Raw genomic sequence first — 16,434 nt, forward strand, 5'->3', positions numbered from 1 at the left:
TAATAAAATACATCAATGTGTCATATTAAGAGCCTTAAGTATATGTAGTTAATACCTATAAATAACAATTAAATGTTTAATTAAATGTTTGTGACGGTCACGATTATAGGCTATTTCCAGTGACTGCTGACACCTACACCGACTCATACTGGTTTTATGCAAACCAGCACAGATAAAGATAATTGTTATTCTGCGCGTTTTGAAAAGCTATAAACACTATAAACATATATATGAATACAGCACTACATCACACGGTACCTGTATATATAGGTACCCTACATTCAAGATTTTTTGTGCAACAAGGGAGCGAAATTCGTTTTTTCTGCTAGTGGTGTCCCCAGCAAGCGAAATACCTAACGCTAAAAGAATCACGAGCGTAGCTACTTTATACTCTGGCACACCCAGCTTGTCAGTAGAAAAAGGATTTTTCACCTCAGCAGCTCGAACAAGAGTACTTTGCTTCTTAAAAACAGTGAGCAAAATGCGATTTTGCTCACTGAGTCATTTTGTCTCACTCAGTGAGCAAAATCGCATTTTGCTCACTTAGTGAGACAGTATGAGTGAGCAAAATCTCATTTTGCTCACTGAGTGAGACAAAATGTCATTCAAGTGACTTTTATAGTCAAATGTCATTTCAACATGCGGGGTCTAATACAAGTTCGATATACTTGGGTTCTATTATCTATGTTCTCACTGCTTAGGGTGAAAAATTTTGTGTACTACACGAGATCAAAGTTATTTACATCTCGTGCGCTTTTGAATCCCTTACTACGCTCAAGATTCTAAATTAGATTCACTCGCTACGCTCGTGAATCTATTATAGAATCTTTCGCTTGCACGGGACTCAAAATAAGCACTCGAAGAAATATCAAACTTTGATCTCTTGTTGTACAAATAACTATTCAAAACAATGTAGGCGCGAAGGGTTGCCCCCCAAAGAAAATTTGAATTTCGCGCCTTTTTCTGCTGACAAGCTGGGGAGCCAGAGTATTTGAATATATAATATGGAATCATTCATCGAAATAGAGTACATTTCTGTAGCTTTATTGGTGGGTTCGGGCGTTCGGTGTTGCTATTTTTATGGCCAACGCAGTGCAATTGTTATTTTATACGTCAAACTTCTATGAAATTATGACGTATCTATAAGTAATTAACGCACTGCGTGTACTATAGGAATCGCTGCAGACTTTTCTCGGTCTAACTCTAACACTCTTTGGGTGGTGCTCCCAGTGTTGCTTTGGTAATGCTCCAGAGCACTCCAGAGTCGCAAATTATTTGAGATAATATTTTATTATTTACGAACGCTCTTCGAATATACTTCGCCATGACAGTAACGTTTGTTTTGACATTTCATTTTGCAGAAAAGCTTGTACTTTTGACTCGGATTTTTGCTGATTTCTTGTTTCCGAAATAATGTAATTAGAAATTTTACTGATTTTATTCATAGTTTTAAATTAGTACAATGTATTTATATAGACAATAAACACCCTAACGATAATATAGACTTGGAATCCATAACAAACATGAGCGCTGTAGTTGTGGAGGATAGATTTGGCGATTGCAAGATGTTGAAAGAAGAATTAAGTTCGAAAAATATGGAAAACATGTGCCGAGTGTGTTTATTAACAGATAATAGACAAATGGAGCCTTTACTGCCTCAGGCAGGCGGAGGCATTGCAGAAATGTATGCTACACTAACATCTATTGATGTAAGTAGTTTTTTATCTAAATCTTTTTAATAAGTGCCGTTTTCTTTTTAAATTCTGGTAAATACCGTTGTTCTAGTATTCTTTCTAAATTGAAGAATATGAATATTTACTCAAATGCAATTAATTGTCACCAATATAGCTGTCTCAAGATGATTTCCCCTCGCAAGTCTGTGGATCGTGCCGAGCAAACATTGAGCACTGCTATGAGTTCCGGACTAAGTGTATTAAATCAAATGACTTAATAAAATCCTTGTTAAAAGAAAGAGCTGGAATAAAAGAAGAAACAATCATTGAAAAAGGGTAATCTTTACTTTATTTTCTATTTCAAAGCATTAGTAGTTGGTATGCTTGCTTGGAATGTTAACTAATTGCCGTAGCAAAGGTATTATTAATTTTAATTTTACTTTCAGGGAGTCTTCACAAAATATCATTGTAAGAAAAGCTGAAATCAAAGAAGAGGATGATGAAAGTAAGCAGTTAAAAAGAAAGGGATTGAAAAAATAACATCATTAAATCAAAATAATTTACTTAATTAGTCTTACATATAAATGGGAAACAATGGTACTCTCCAAGTATCCACTCACATTGTGCTCTGCACAGCCCTCTGCTGGTTGGATGCAAATTCTGCTAACGGGAACCAACTAACACTGTGGGGTTGATTCCTGTTTGCAATACTAATAAAAATAAAATAAAAATAGCCTTTATTTACAGAACAGAGAATAGAATATAGTTGCACTTTATCTCTCTATTATCTCCCATCTTTTGTATTCTTTGTCTGCTTGCCCTTCGGCAAAGGCCTCCTCCAACCTTTTCCACTCTCTCCGATCTAATGCCACTCTGCTCCAGGTATTTATTTTATTCAATGCAAGTTCAAGTTCGGTCAAGTTTTCATCTGAATTCAGTGTTCTAGCATTAAGGGTTGCGAAGTACATTTTTGCTCTGGTTTCAATTTTTGTAATGTTGTCCGATCGGGTAACTAGAGTTTTTTCTGATATTCCTTGTTTTTGCTTGCGTTTACTTTGATTAATTTAATTATTATTTTTGTTTAATGGTGGAGGGTTTTGGTCTGACTTTGCAATACTACATCCTATTTTCAACTAAACAAACATCAAGATATTTGAACTTCACTGGAAGGCTTACCTACCACACTACCAATTTAACACTTTCGCAACCGGGCAAAAAACGGCGCACTACCCCAGAAACCGGTCGTCTATATCTGCGTACAAAACAACCCGCTGGGCGGGTTGTCCGGCATCTGAGCAAATATTACGAGTGCCTACCACGCGGGTTCTCGGTAGTCAAAGTGTTAATAAATCTGTGGAGTCTAAAATTTTTACAGTTTTTTATTGGTTTCATAAACTGATGTAATTTATAACTCAGTTACAGACATACAGTATTTAGAGGAAGACCTGATCGATGATGATGAGCAATGCAAGGAAGAGATGGACAGCAAGTAAGTCAACACTTACTCCTGCGCTAACATTTATTAGTAACATATTAGTTTTATTTCCCCAATTTATTAAATCAAACAAACTTCTTATTTTTAGGAGTATCTTGGAAATCACGAAAGCAGGTACGTGTCAAAGGTATCTTAATAATGACTACTTATTGTTTTTTAGGGTTCCGTACCTCAAAAGGAAAAAACGGAACCCTTATAGGATCACTCGTGCGTCTGTCTGTCCGTCTGTCCGTCTGTCACAGCCAATTTGCTCCGAAACTACCGGACCAATTAAGTTGAAATTTGGTACACATATGGAAGTCTGTGACCCAAAGACGGATATGTAACGTCAACAAATGAATTTTAAACACAGGGGCTACTTTTGGGGGGTAAACGATAAAATTAAAAAACAAAGTTTTGGAAACAATATCGTGTTACATATAAAACGAAAGAGCTCATTGTGAGAATCTCAAATATATTTTTGTTATAATTTTACAATAAAAAGTTTAGAAGTAATTCAAGAAAATAGACAAAAAATGACCATTCCCCCCCCTCTATCTCCGAAACTACTGGGTCTAAAATTCTGAAAAAAATGCACAAAATAGTCCTTTACCTAAAGATGACAGGAAAACCTATTAGAAATCTAGATTCAAGCGTGAGTCGGATTTAAGAACAAAAATGCAGTTACGTTTTTTTAGGGACACAGCCGCAATGATTTAAGTGAAACGTGATGTACACAGCTATTGCGAAGGCCCTTGGCCGATATCCGCATAAGGCCGAAGGCCCGAAGCGTCCCGAAGAGGCGTGCCTTTAACTTCATGCGTATGTCGGACTGAAGACAAAAAATGCGACTAGGCTGTATCTGGCACACAGCCAGCAGGTACTTGTAGGACTGTTTGATTAGGTTACTAATGTTACGTGTTTTAAAAACTACTATACAGGGTGGCCAAAAAAAGTGTATTCCCATTGCCAACGTGCAACCCCGAAATCGCGAAGAAAAATTTGGCTGTTTCATACATTTTGGCTGGTCCGTTTTCTATGGGAGCATTCATTTTTTTTTCGTGATTTCGGGGTTGGTCCCATACTAAAAGTTGCTTAGTCTTCCTCCTCACGTTATCCCGGCATTTCGCTACGGCTCATGAGAGCCTGGGGTCCGCTTGACAACTAATCCCATGATTTGACGTAGGCACTAGTTTTTACGAAAGCGACTGCCATCTGACCTTCCAACCCAGAGGGTAAACTAGGGCTTATTGGGATTAGTCCGGTTTCCTCACGATGTTTTCCTTCACCGAAAAGCGACTGGTAAATATCAAATTATATTTCGTACATAAGTCCCGAAAGACTCATTGGTACGAGCCGGGGTTTGAACCCGCGACCTCCAGATTGCAAGTCGCACGCTCTCACCGCTAGGCCACCAGCGCTTGTATAATATAAAAGTTGCTTAGTATAATCTCAAAACCTCCTTGGCTACGGGAATGCACTTATTTTTTGGCCAACCTGTAGGTATTATCTCTCTTCGGTCTTCGCTTTTATAACACTTTCGGAAGTTATAGGAAGCATGACCTGTCGGACGCTTTTAGTTTTCAGCTCTATGCGGAGCTCGGTCTTCAGTCTTCGCATTTGGACACTTGTACTATTGTTTGGCATTTAATCTTCAGAGTTGTAGAGATATAAGCCACCACGCCAGAAAACTTCATGTTACATCTGGTTTTTGATTGACCCATTCGGGTTTTTCAAGACGTTTCACTCACGTCACGTTTCACGTACAAAAAAATTGTTGAAAATTGTGTGATGTACGGAACCCTTGAAACGCGAGTCCGACTCGCACTTGACCAGTTTTTTTATTTGATCTGAACTATTTTATTTCATTTAAGAGATTTGTTTTGCAGGCAAGAAGAATCATAGAAAATTAGTATCTGTCACAAATAATAAGGATCGGAATTATTACTGCACCTCATGCAATAAGGTAATATATCCTCTCCACATACTTTCTACTTATTTGTTGTTGTAATTAAAATTAATATTTGATTGCTGCCATATAGAATCTTGTTGACATGATTTGACCGCAATTCTCCATTGGTTACCTTGTAATGCTTCTACTGTTTACTTTTTTTTACTGACAATTGGTTTGGTAACTTTGAAAGGTTTGCATAGATGTCGCCATCATATTACCCCTTTACCTATGAGATTTGGCGTAAAGGTTTGGCTTCCGGGGTATGAAATTCCATTAAAAACAAAAATTGACACAATTCTAGGGATTGACAGGGCAAGCTATGCTGGCGCCATCTGCTAAATACTTCGACCGGCCAACCCCATTAAACCCCATTAAAATAGTTTTTGTTGTCATAAAGTTTACTAAGATGTTTAAGAAACTTGAACTATGGTGTATTCTACAGAAATTCAAAAAGATGAAAGCTCTCCGAAACCACATGAAAAAACATGAAAAAGAGATTAAGGCCAACGCGTGCGGGCAGTGTAAGGAGGCGTTCACATCGGCACACGACTTACAACTGCATAGTGCTGTGCACCTCAAGGGGCCCGTGTGGACGTGCCCTAACGCTGACTGCCAGAAAGAGTATAACAGTGAGTACATGTTTAAAGTGAGTAATGCTAAGACACCTAAAGTCACTAGTGCAAAATAAAGCCGCTGTTTTGAGAGCCGTAGTAAGTAGATGACTTAGTACAGCGCCCAAAGAGTGGATACATAGTGCTTTAATTTCAAAAATCCTTGTTTAGTACAACTTCAATACCTAGTTAATTTTTTTCGTTATTCCGGGGTGCGCCCCATAGTAAAAGTTGTTCAGTATCCTCCTAAGGCCCAGCCATACAAATGAAAAATGCAAAATTTTCCACAGAAATTTGAACCTACAGTGCATGAAATAGAGTTCATTTTGCGTTGTTCAAAAACTGGACGAAACAAAGCAAAAGCAACTCTGTTCCAATCGAATATGATTACAATTCCATTGAACTGAATAAGTACTATAGGTAGGACCTTGGGCCTCAGGAGGGTATGACCTATTTATTAACATCTCGGAATTATGGTCAGACTCAAGTAAAGATAACCCTATGTAGATATGATATTAGTCAAGTTGCGTTTGCGCAGATCGCACAGTGTTCCGCCGCCACGTCCGCCGCCACATGCTCGGCAAGCGGCACTGCTGCGAGCGCTGCGGCAAAGGCTTCGCGGAGCGCCACGCCTTGAGGCGGCACTCCAGGGTGCACTCCGGCCAACCCGCGCCGCGGGACCACGCCTGCCACATGTGCGAGAAGCGGTGAGGTTTATGACATATACAGAGTTACAATCGTCCATAGTTATTGGATACAGTACATCTGTGTGAACTGTGAACGACACGAAAACTAGTGCAAAATGGTTTGGTTTGATGTTAATAAATGTATCTGTGTGTGTGTGTGTGTGTGTGTTCTTTCTTTCAAAATAATTTCATCATCAACATCTCAGCCATAAGACGTCCACTGCTGAACATAGGCCTCCCCCTTGGATCTCCATACGTGCCGGTTGAAAGCGACCCGCATCCAGCGTCTTCCGGTGACCTTAACAAGGTCGTCTGTCCATCTTGTGGGTGGACGTCCTACGCTGCGCTTGCTAGTCCGTGGTCTCCACTCGAGCACTTTTCGACCCCAAAATAATTTGCATCCAAAAAATAGTCTCCTTCACGATGGGTAAGCATACTCGTCGGGCACACCTTGTTCCTAAAATCTTAATTCGATAAGCAGCAGGAGATCCGTGAACAGAATAGTGTTCCACTACATCGATATTTATTTATGATTTTTTTTCCTTTCTAGATTCACGGACGGCAGTCTACTCGCGGCGCATATAGCGCGTCACACCGGGGAGTTACCCTGTGCGTGCCCCGTGTGCGACAAACGCTTCCGCTCCGCGCGGCTGCTCGCCTCACACGCGCTAGTCCACTCCGATCTCAAGCCGCACGCGTGCCACTTCTGCGACAGACAGTAAGTCACTCATAATAAATATATACTACACACGAGAACGAATCCACATTCTCCCACACAACCTACCCAGACGAAAGTCCACTCCGACCTCAAGCCGCATGCCTGCCAGAAAACAAACTCACTCACTCACACAACTCACAACACAACACTCAGCAACAACTCGAAACAAATCAGACAGTTATCCACATAATACACTTAATGAGCGAATAAGTTGTGTTGATGGTGACATTCTCTTAATGTAGTGCTTTAGTACTTTTAGTAGTTATAAATTAAAATTATAGTAGTCGTTTCACACATCTTGTTAACCGCTATAAACATTGTTTGAATACTGCGCAGGTTCCGGCACGAGTCTACGCTACGCACCCACCTACGCACGCACACAGGAGAGAAGCCCTACGTGTGCTCCGTCTGCGGGAAGACTTTTATACAGAACTCCAATCTCACGCTTCACATGCGTACGCATACTGGTAAGGCGTTCTAATATGTTTATTCTTATTTTATACTGGTATTTAACGTTTGGTCTAAATAACCTGATGAAATTGATAGTGAAGTTATCTCATTCCTACCAAAATTTTCTCCAAATCCTGTCTGAAAGATTTTAACCATAATAGGTATTTTTTTTAATTCTTTTTATTCCTACTTTATAATAATATAAAGTGGTGCATAATTGCAGGCGAGCGACCTTATTCGTGTTCTGTGTGTTCGCGACGCTTCACTTCAGGCTCTTCATTAAAGACTCACGCTCGAACACACACTGGTGAAAAACCCTATAGCTGCGAGCTGTGCGGGAAGAGGTCAGTATCGATCCTGTATAGTGTGGGAAAGGATTGTCTGATACAATATGTTCATTGCACTGCAATGAGATGTTTACCCACAACGCTTAACTTCCGACTTGTTTTTCAAGAGCTAATCACGTCCAAACACTAGTGAGAAACCCTACAGTGGCATCTATGCGGCAAATGGTCGGCCTAGAGAAAGTTAAGTGGAAAAAAGATTGACTGTAGCATGCTACACTACATTGCCTCGTAATATGTTTGCGTTGCTTATGAGACGTTCCTAAAGAGCTAAGTACACACCGGTGAAACCCTACAGCTGCGAGCTGAGCACAAAAGATCAGTTTCAGTCTTCGCTTAAGTGTTGTGTCAGAAAAACTGTATGAGACAAGGCATTTTTTCGCGTTTTTTGAGTTGTTCCCATAGCAAAGGTTGTCCAGAATGGTCTTCGTAACACATTATACTAATAATGCTTGTGTGTGCAGGTTCGCGCGGCTCGACGTGCGCGCGCACCTGCGGCTGCACGCGGGCGAGCGCCCGTTCGCGTGCTCGGCGTGCCCCAAGGCCTTCGTCAGCGCCGCCCGTCTCCGAGACCACACGCGTATACACACAGGTACAGGAACAACTAGAATATTGCGCTGCGAATAGGTATTGCGTTGTAGAAAAGTCCACTTACAATGCAGCAGAAGATGTATTGCTGATTCATTCGCCGCTGTCTAAATTTCAAAACCCATACGTACATAAAGCAACACAACTATCTTCCTTCTAGTAACTTTAACTGCTGAATGTATGATTCAACTACTCATCAACTCAACCAAACACTATAGTGTTACCTATCTACATACTTTTTGCCGCTAATTACTGATGAAGTAATATCATTGATGTTACTTTCATAACAAACACGGGACTTAATCGCGTAAACTTACGTTTATTTATGGCCTGACGTTTCGAACGTGACGTTACGTTCGTGGTCACAGGCAGACTGGCGAGGAATTGTATCAACATCTTCTTGCTGCACAGGTTTTGCGAAATACTATTATCACTTATGTTGTTTATTTTAGACAAAGTTCGTTTTTAAATGTATAGTTCGTTTATGATGTCTTCAAAAATATTTACTAATGCAACATTTACCATTCTAACTGCCAATTTTTCCCCAGGCGAGCGTCCATACGAATGCGCAATGTGCCCACTGAAATACCCGACCAAATCCCACCTAGTAAAGCACCTAAAGACCCACGAGACGAAAAAGAAGCCCAAAAACAAAGTGCTCATAGTCCAACACATCGAAGAGTACGGAAACTACGAGAAAGACCTCGGCGAACAAGTGCCTTTGGAAGTGACGGGGGAACTGGTACTTCAGGAGAACGGGGAGATTAAAACGGAGTTGTTGGTAGTAGACGAGCAGATCAGCGTGTACACGCACGTGGACGGGTTCGTGAGCAGCGGGTTTGAGGAGCGCGTGGTGATACATCCAAAGATATCTGATTTTTAAATATTTATTATATTTTGATGTCTTAATGTGTGTGTTTTATTTATAATATAGCGAACCGCCCCGGCTTCGCGCGGGTAAACCTTAACAAGTTATACACTTAAACCTTCCTCAAGAATCACTCTATTGATAGGTGAAAACCGCATGAAAATCCGTTCAGTGGTTTTTGAGTTTATCGCGAACATACATACACACAAACAGACAAACGCGGCGGAGGACTTTGTTTTATAAGATGTAGTGCATAGCATGTGACCACAATCTCATCCCATGTTAAGTAAAGATGAGGTCGAGGATGACCAATACTTTCTAATCTATCTATTCACTGTTGATTCGATGACAGAGACAACTCAGTTTAAAATGGTGAATAACAGAAAAACTATTAATAACAAATTAATTTATTTCACTTAAACAAAAATAGTTCGAAACTATAGGCATGACTAATCTAATTAAAAGCTTTGTACGGATTGGGTCATCCACAGATGTCAGTTAATTCGTCTTTTATTCTCTAAAGTTAAAAACGTAAGTGAAAAAATTGCCCAAACTGTATATTCTATAATATGGATCTTAAAAGTATCTATGAGTATGTACCGAAACAAATAATAACTAATAGTGCACCCAGTCGTCCAGCCAACGGCATCATTCCATAGAATGTTATATAAGGCATTGTTCATATGAACGAACCACGTATTTTCGTTTACATTCTTTTAAAATCCATATAGCATAGAAGGACATAGCTGATATAAGTCACAAATCACTAAAGTAACAACACTAAGCTCGAAGAATTCTGTACACAGACCCGCCTATTCCTATCTCCACAACACGCGCATAAGTATATTGCTGTCCCGCTCGCACAGTGTCATTGACCGTGCTTAGCGTCCTTACTTTACCAGATAAACTCAAACATTTTTAACTTCGAGAACAGAAGAGAAGTTGTGCTTCTGTGCGAGGACCTGTTCAGAACCACGAGGAGTTCTTGGAGGCCTCGTACTTCTGTATGTTGACCAGCATGGAGTCGTGGATCTCCTTCGCGTTGCGGTTCTGACCGTAGTAGTCCACGAACTCGCCCTCCGGGTTCACCAGGTATATGATGATCGTGTGGTCCACCTGGAAAAATATGTATTTGAAAAAAAAAAACATTTTTGGTACCAATGACATGTGTTATGAAAAATACAGATAGGAAGATACAAGCTTATGTTTAACAACGAGTATAACAAGAATTAATGGTATTCGAAAATTAATCAACAAAAACTGCTCCTTATGTATGAGTACAACTTTATAGTTATACCATATCTTTGTTTGGCACAAGTTTTTATCGCTCACTGTACTTTTCTTTCCACCAGGCAACTCATCGAGACAACACAAATACAAATCATTTATTGTATTTGCGTTGTTTTATCACAGGGTTCTCATGGCCATCATCAGATCAGCTCCATATTATGTCATCATAATATTACATTGTCATCCCATTTAAATACGTTTGCAGAATTTCAGCTCAATCGGAAATCGGGAAGTGGATCACTTACAATGTAGTCATTGTCGACGTCCTGCGGCCCCGCGCTAAAGTACACCCTGTACGACTTGCACGCCTTCTGCACTTGCTCCACCGTGCCGGTCAGCCCCAAGAATCGCGGAGAGAACTCCTTGCAGTATCTGCCGATAACGTGCACATGAATTAGTCGAATGATTTATGTAAGTACCTTAAGCACAGTGTAAAAAGTAACAGTGGACCAAGAACACATTAGGGTTGTCACAGACTTTTACTCAGCTGCCCAAAAAATTGCACATTTCAAAAAAGACATGCCAGCCCTGTAAGTAGTACCGCAGAATAAATAATAGTACTAGGTACAGAAGATTCATTCTCTAACAAGACGCGTCTGTTACGATCAGGACAGATATGGCCGCTAGGTGGCGATAGCGCGCTAGGTACGCGCGGCTTATGGCTAGCCACCAAAATTGGCGTGGAACGGATGTACTTTTAGCTTCCTATTGCAAAGTGACGAAATCGCAGAGTGAGCCCCGCCTGGTGGTACCGAGCTCCTAACAATGGCGATGGTGTAACTCAGGTGCGCGCAGTAATAATAATAAACTTACTTTCCCACAATTTCAGGTGTATCTCTCTTAGGGTCTACAGATATAAATACTGGCTGCAACGGTGGTGCAGAAGGAGTTGAATCTGTAAACAATTAAGTTTTTTGTTATGATTATTGGAAAACACTATGCACACTATGTATCCTTAGGAACATTTCATTATACCACTTGTGAATGCAATTATTTTAATACTTTACTTACTACTTCTACTTCTGAAAATGCTATCAGCAATCTGATTTTGATTGGTTGGAAATTTTGCAGTGTCAAACCAAACTCAGATTCTCAGAAACATTAAAGTTAAGTATATGGCATTATTCATAAATGCGTTACTGGCCTTAATTGGCTATGAATCGTTTGTCTTTATTTGTCATTTTGACTTATGTATTTGTAAGAAAAGGATAAACCATAATTTAACCAAATCAGGCCTGATAAGTTTTATGAATAAGGGGGATAGTGTTTTAAGCGAAATTCTGGTAAATTTTATTTTCAAATGAAAGTGATCATAAACAAAACACAGTAGTCAACTGTGAAGTTAGTTGTATTCTTGCAATTTATTCCAATAATTTTAATTTTCATGAACTCACCATGCTTGTTAACAACCTCCGCTAATTTCTCCAGTTCATCGGGGCAAATGTCAGGACAGTGGGTGAATCCAAAGTATATCAATAGCCATTTGCCTAGGAGATCTGCACTCTTTACCAATTTGCCCTATAACAATAAATAAACATGTTTATGTTAGGGTGGTATTCCATCTGTCCAATGTGTATTGCATCTCACATTTTGCCTTAATGAGAGACTGAGACGCAATGACATTGGACAGGTGGAAACCACCCTTACACAATTTATGTGTACTTGTGTTGCACAATATATGTGTGTAATTACACACAATACCACAAAGTGGTCATTCAAATAGAGAAGAAAGAGATCATAGAAGACATTCATCTGGTAAGCTCCTATGAAAATGACAAACAACTTTATAGTCTAAATATTGCTGTGCTTTAGCTCATCATTTATTTTGTAACACTCAATTAAATATGTCGCCCTCCATGTTGTGTCCGACAACGGTGACCTTTACAATCTCCTCTAATGAGCATGTATATGGCTCGCAAAGCCGAACTTTTTCTTAAATGTCCAGTCACACGGTGCACAATAAAGCTGCCCTTCCCTTGGTCGTTTTAGCGTAGGACGGCTTAGGTCGACTCAATTATATTTTAATCACATTTTAATTGAATGCTGGTCTAATTTGTAGTTCCAATACAAAAGCACAATGAGTTATTATAGAGCCTGGGGTAACACACCAAAACACATAAGACTTATTAAGCAGTTAACTCCATACCTGTGAGTCGACGAGCTCAAAATCTCCTCCGATCTTAGCCTTGCCGAGCTGCCGCTTACGTTCCCTGTCCACCGCCTCCTGCTTCTCTTTCCTCACGTACAGCATGAAGCCCGTCAGCCCGCCGCCCACCACCGCCGTCACCGCCATGGACTTCCACGTTATGGGCCCGAAGAACTGTTTCGGCTTCCTCTTAGGCGGCTGAGCGCATTGTCGCACCAGCGATGTTGAAAACGCGCGGCATGCTAACCTGCTATTTCGCACTAGGGAATTCATTTTAAGCTTGTTTTGTGTTATGAAGATATAGTTAAGAATGTATTTAGTAGTTTTAAATGCCTTTTCCTGTTCTACATGCTCCTTGATGGGAGTTTTATCGTATCAGCTGGCTGTCAAACCTTCAGGTTGTCAATGTCATGCGGACGTCAAAATAAGAATGACATGTGTTACCAGAAAAAAAGTGTAATTATCGATTCGTTTCTCTTTGATACTATAACAATAAAATGTAAAATAAAGAAAATTAAAATAAAAGTTGTATTTTTAGGTATCATCTAACTATGTTTATGTATCTTGATGCTTCTTTTTTCAGAATCAAAGCATTTAAAAATAATTAATAATTTATTAATGGCCACATTTAGTCAAAAAAACATGCAAATGCCATTTAAAAATAAGTACTTTTTTCGTTTTAATTTTGCCAAATGGCTGATAAGTGCCAGAATCAGCCAGAATACATGATTCCTGCTTTATTCAATATTTTAATATTTAAAAAGGTTGGTTAGAGTAAGGCAATGATTTAATGACATGTTCCATTAAATGGTTTTGGCGGTATTTTTTAAGTATATCCGCACCCCCTATGGACCGAAGACAATGGTGGATAATATTATTAGAGTTTGTATTTTGTATGTCTGTCTGTTTCTATTTTACACTGCAGTCTAAAAATCAGTGAGCACAACCAGTTTAATCAACCACCGTGTCACCTAATTTGCGGTAAGTAAGTACGCAGATTTGCAATGTTTGAGAAATGTAGCTATTTAACACTTGTACATGATTACTATACTTAATAGCAATTATCGGTTGCTTTTCTGTCGAAATTTTCGTAGGTCGTGCTCGGCGGTAATGAAAAATGCAAGGGGCGGAGCGCGCAACCGCAACCCCGCGGCTTTATATAGACGGAGCCCTACATCCTGCCGGCATTGTCATACAGATCATTCATCTCGGTTAAAATGTGGAGAATTCTTTGTGTAAGTTAATTTTGAAATTACTATTATCAGTCTACAAGTGCAACTATACTATAATGTCAACTGGGTATCCCTAGAATCCCTAGATATACAAAGACGTATAAAGTATTAGTAGAAGCCCGTTCAGAGGAACTGACTGGGACAGGAACTGAAAATATACCTACATAATGCTCTATCTGCGCCAAAGAAGGCCGATCGTTATTTTTATTTTCCATGTACGTTTAATACGAACTTGCAGTTTAGTCTATGGTACTTGCGAACATGGACGCAAAATTTAAACCCATTCACACTTAAGTTTAGATAATCCGCGTCACCGCCATTTCCATGCAAAAGCATGAAATTTAGAAACGCTTGAGAACCACGTGTCTTCTTTGGCGCAGGTAGGTAGGGACCCTATAGTCCGTTTTTTTAGCATTAGAAAGAACTTTGCAGAAGTTCGCTTGTGGTTCTAAATCTGGCACTTCTAGCGGTAACAATTTGAAGTAAATTATATGTATTGACCATGCTACATTAGATAATTCAATAATTATTAACAATTAACGAGCCTGATAAAAACTGCACGCTTGCTTCTGTGGAGTTCTTTCTAATGCTAAAAAAAACGAACTATAGGTATAGTCCGTTTTTTTTAGCATTAGAAAGAACTCCACAGAAGCAAGCGTGCAGTTTTTATCAGGCTCGTTAATTGTAATCCTAATGCTAAAAAAAACGAACTATAGGTATAGTCCGTTTTTTTTAGCATTAGAAAGAACTTCGCAGAAGTAAGCTTGTGGTTCCAAATCCGGCACTTTTAGCGGTAATAATGTGAAGTAAATTATATGTATTGACCATGCTACATTAGATAATTCAATAATTATTAACAATTAAAGAGCCTGATAAAAACTGCACGCTTGCTTCTCTGGAGTTCTTTCTAATGCAAAAAAAAACGAACTATAGAATAGGTACCGTTATTTATTTGATTGCATCGTTTCAGGTATCGTTGTTAGCTTGGTTTCTGCTGGTGACGGACGTGGCGAGCCAGGAGTACCTGCCGCCCAAGCCCGGCGGCGGAAAGAAACCTGCTCCGGAACCTACTGTAAGGCTGTAAACTATCCTGTAACTAAACCTACTGTAAGACTGTAAAATAAACCTGTAACTGAACCTACCGTATGACTGTAAAATAAATGAAAAGATTCAGCCGTAACTCGACTCCTTCCTTACACAGTTTTATTATATCAGGTCGAATACAGTATCAGTGTCAGATTCTATGTGGCTTTTGGTTGATCTTATGACGGTTGCACTGACTTTTTCTTCTAAGTCACCTACCAAATTCACCTCGATACAACAAAACAACTAAACGATGGTATGCATAAGAATATACCTATATGTACTCCACCGTTCTTCCAGTTACCAGCGAACTACGATTTCTCATACAACGTGGAAGACAGCGGCGTGAGCCTCGACTTCGGTCACAACGAGAAGCGAAAGGACGACCGCGCGACCGGCTCGTACCACGTCCTGCTGCCAGATGGGCGGATGCAGTTGGTGGAGTACGAGGCTGGGCCTGATGGATATAAGCCACAGGTTAGTATCCTCAACGAGAACTTGAACTTTAATGTTACGGATTACTCCACCTATCCTATCACGTGTTTCTTCCGACGGACAATTGCATTTGGTCTATATCACGCTCACGGATACAAATTACAAGTAAGTTTTTAATTGTTTCATTTGCGACAACCCATGTTTGTCGCCACAATAGTGATAGAAAGAGTCCCATCAACATCAAGAGTACCACAAACTACGTGAGTAATGATGTACCTAAGACTAATTCTTACCTCTACTACATCTACTGATTCTTCGTCTACAGCCAGCATACATACATTCACAAGCCTACAAATACGTAACAATAACTGACTTTTCTCGAATTGTGATCGCTCCATTTATAGACATATTTTCTATGACCATAGGTGATGTACATGGGCACGGCAACGTACCCCGCGCCGGCGGCGGACAAGTTCGATGGCTACCACTACAACGCGGCGTCCAACCGGCAGAGCGTGCGGCAGGCCGCGCCGCGCCAGCCCGCTCGCACCGCGCCGCCGCCACCCGCATCCCCCGCTCCTATAGCCGCCCCCGCTAACGCCACGCAATAGACCTCGGATCTCCATAGTCCACGGGATGAATCAAGTCTGTCCGGCCCACTAAAACAGCCCATACTTATACCATATATATAATTCAGTCAGTGCGGCGAAAAAAGTACCGGATGTTACGCGAAATATTGATCTATGTAATCGCCTAGCGTGGAAAGCTTCAACGCAAAGGTTCTTTACCTTATAGTAGTGTACCCTATGATGGGCGTGGAACCAGTAATGGGACAAAAAACCACAAATCCTGTAAAATAAGTGTCTAAAAGTAGTTTATAAA

General features: G+C 40.1%; 3 protein-coding genes across 3 annotated transcripts; 2 read left to right on the forward strand and 1 right to left on the reverse strand.

Moving 5' to 3' along the window:
• The first annotated feature begins 1,363 nt into the window (after window positions 1-1,363).
• On the forward strand, window positions 1,364-9,407 carry LOC134674527 (gastrula zinc finger protein XlCGF57.1-like). Its single transcript, XM_063532666.1, has 13 exons — window positions 1,364-1,709; window positions 1,849-2,009; window positions 2,120-2,178; window positions 3,090-3,162; window positions 3,257-3,282; window positions 5,037-5,113; window positions 5,544-5,730; window positions 6,251-6,419; window positions 6,949-7,116; window positions 7,453-7,583; window positions 7,790-7,910; window positions 8,375-8,502; window positions 9,047-9,407. The coding sequence occupies exons 1-13, from the start codon at window positions 1,524-1,526 to the stop codon at window positions 9,379-9,381; spliced, it is 1,821 nt and encodes a 606-aa protein (XP_063388736.1). The 5' UTR covers window positions 1,364-1,523; the 3' UTR covers window positions 9,382-9,407.
• A 350-nt stretch (window positions 9,408-9,757) lies between these two features.
• Window positions 9,758-14,337, reverse strand: LOC134673992 (protein SCO1 homolog, mitochondrial). Its single transcript, XM_063532076.1, has 5 exons — window positions 12,803-14,337; window positions 12,051-12,174; window positions 11,470-11,551; window positions 10,902-11,028; window positions 9,758-10,482 (listed from the first exon to the last, which is right to left on the reverse strand). Exons 1-5 carry the CDS (start codon window positions 13,073-13,075, stop codon window positions 10,333-10,335), a joined length of 756 nt encoding a protein of 251 aa, XP_063388146.1. The 5' UTR covers window positions 13,076-14,337; the 3' UTR covers window positions 9,758-10,332.
• Window positions 14,338-14,772: 435 nt separating this feature from the next.
• On the forward strand, window positions 14,773-16,340 carry LOC134674095 (cuticle protein 21-like). The gene is made up of 3 exons (XM_063532182.1): window positions 14,773-15,106; window positions 15,418-15,594; window positions 15,978-16,340. The coding sequence occupies exons 1-3, from the start codon at window positions 14,945-14,947 to the stop codon at window positions 16,161-16,163; spliced, it is 525 nt and encodes a 174-aa protein (XP_063388252.1). The 5' UTR covers window positions 14,773-14,944; the 3' UTR covers window positions 16,164-16,340.
• The last annotated feature ends 94 nt before the right edge of the window (window positions 16,341-16,434 follow it).

Source organism: Cydia fagiglandana, chromosome 1, assembly GCF_963556715.1.
Source record: "Cydia fagiglandana chromosome 1, ilCydFagi1.1, whole genome shotgun sequence".
Classification (NCBI taxonomy): domain Eukaryota; kingdom Metazoa; phylum Arthropoda; class Insecta; order Lepidoptera; family Tortricidae; genus Cydia; species Cydia fagiglandana.

Excerpts from the sequence above, each read along its gene's own strand:
- LOC134674527 (XM_063532666.1), top strand. The coding sequence starts at position 1,524 with ATGAGCGCTGTAGTTGTGGAGGATAGATTTGGCGATTGCAAGATGTTG. Across the intron at positions 5,731-6,250 it reads CTGCCAGAAAGAGTATAACA|ATCGCACAGTGTTCCGCCGC; the intron begins GTGAGTACATGT and ends GCGTTTGCGCAG. Across the intron at positions 6,420-6,948 it reads TGCCACATGTGCGAGAAGCG|ATTCACGGACGGCAGTCTAC; the intron begins GTGAGGTTTATG and ends TTTCCTTTCTAG.
- LOC134673992 (XM_063532076.1), bottom strand. The coding sequence starts at position 13,075 with ATGAATTCCCTAGTGCGAAATAGCAGGTTAGCATGCCGCGCGTTTTCA. Across the intron at positions 11,552-12,050 it reads GGAGGTTGTTAACAAGCATG|ATTCAACTCCTTCTGCACCA; the intron begins GTGAGTTCATGA and ends AATTGTTTACAG. Across the intron at positions 10,483-10,901 it reads ACGTCGACAATGACTACATT|GTGGACCACACGATCATCAT; the intron begins GTAAGTGATCCA and ends ATATTTTTCCAG.
- LOC134674095 (XM_063532182.1), top strand. The coding sequence starts at position 14,945 with ATGCAAAAAAAAACGAACTATAGAATAGGTACCGTTATTTATTTGATT. Across the intron at positions 15,107-15,417 it reads AACCTGCTCCGGAACCTACT|TTACCAGCGAACTACGATTT; the intron begins GTAAGGCTGTAA and ends CCGTTCTTCCAG. Across the intron at positions 15,595-15,977 it reads CTGATGGATATAAGCCACAG|GTGATGTACATGGGCACGGC; the intron begins GTTAGTATCCTC and ends CTATGACCATAG.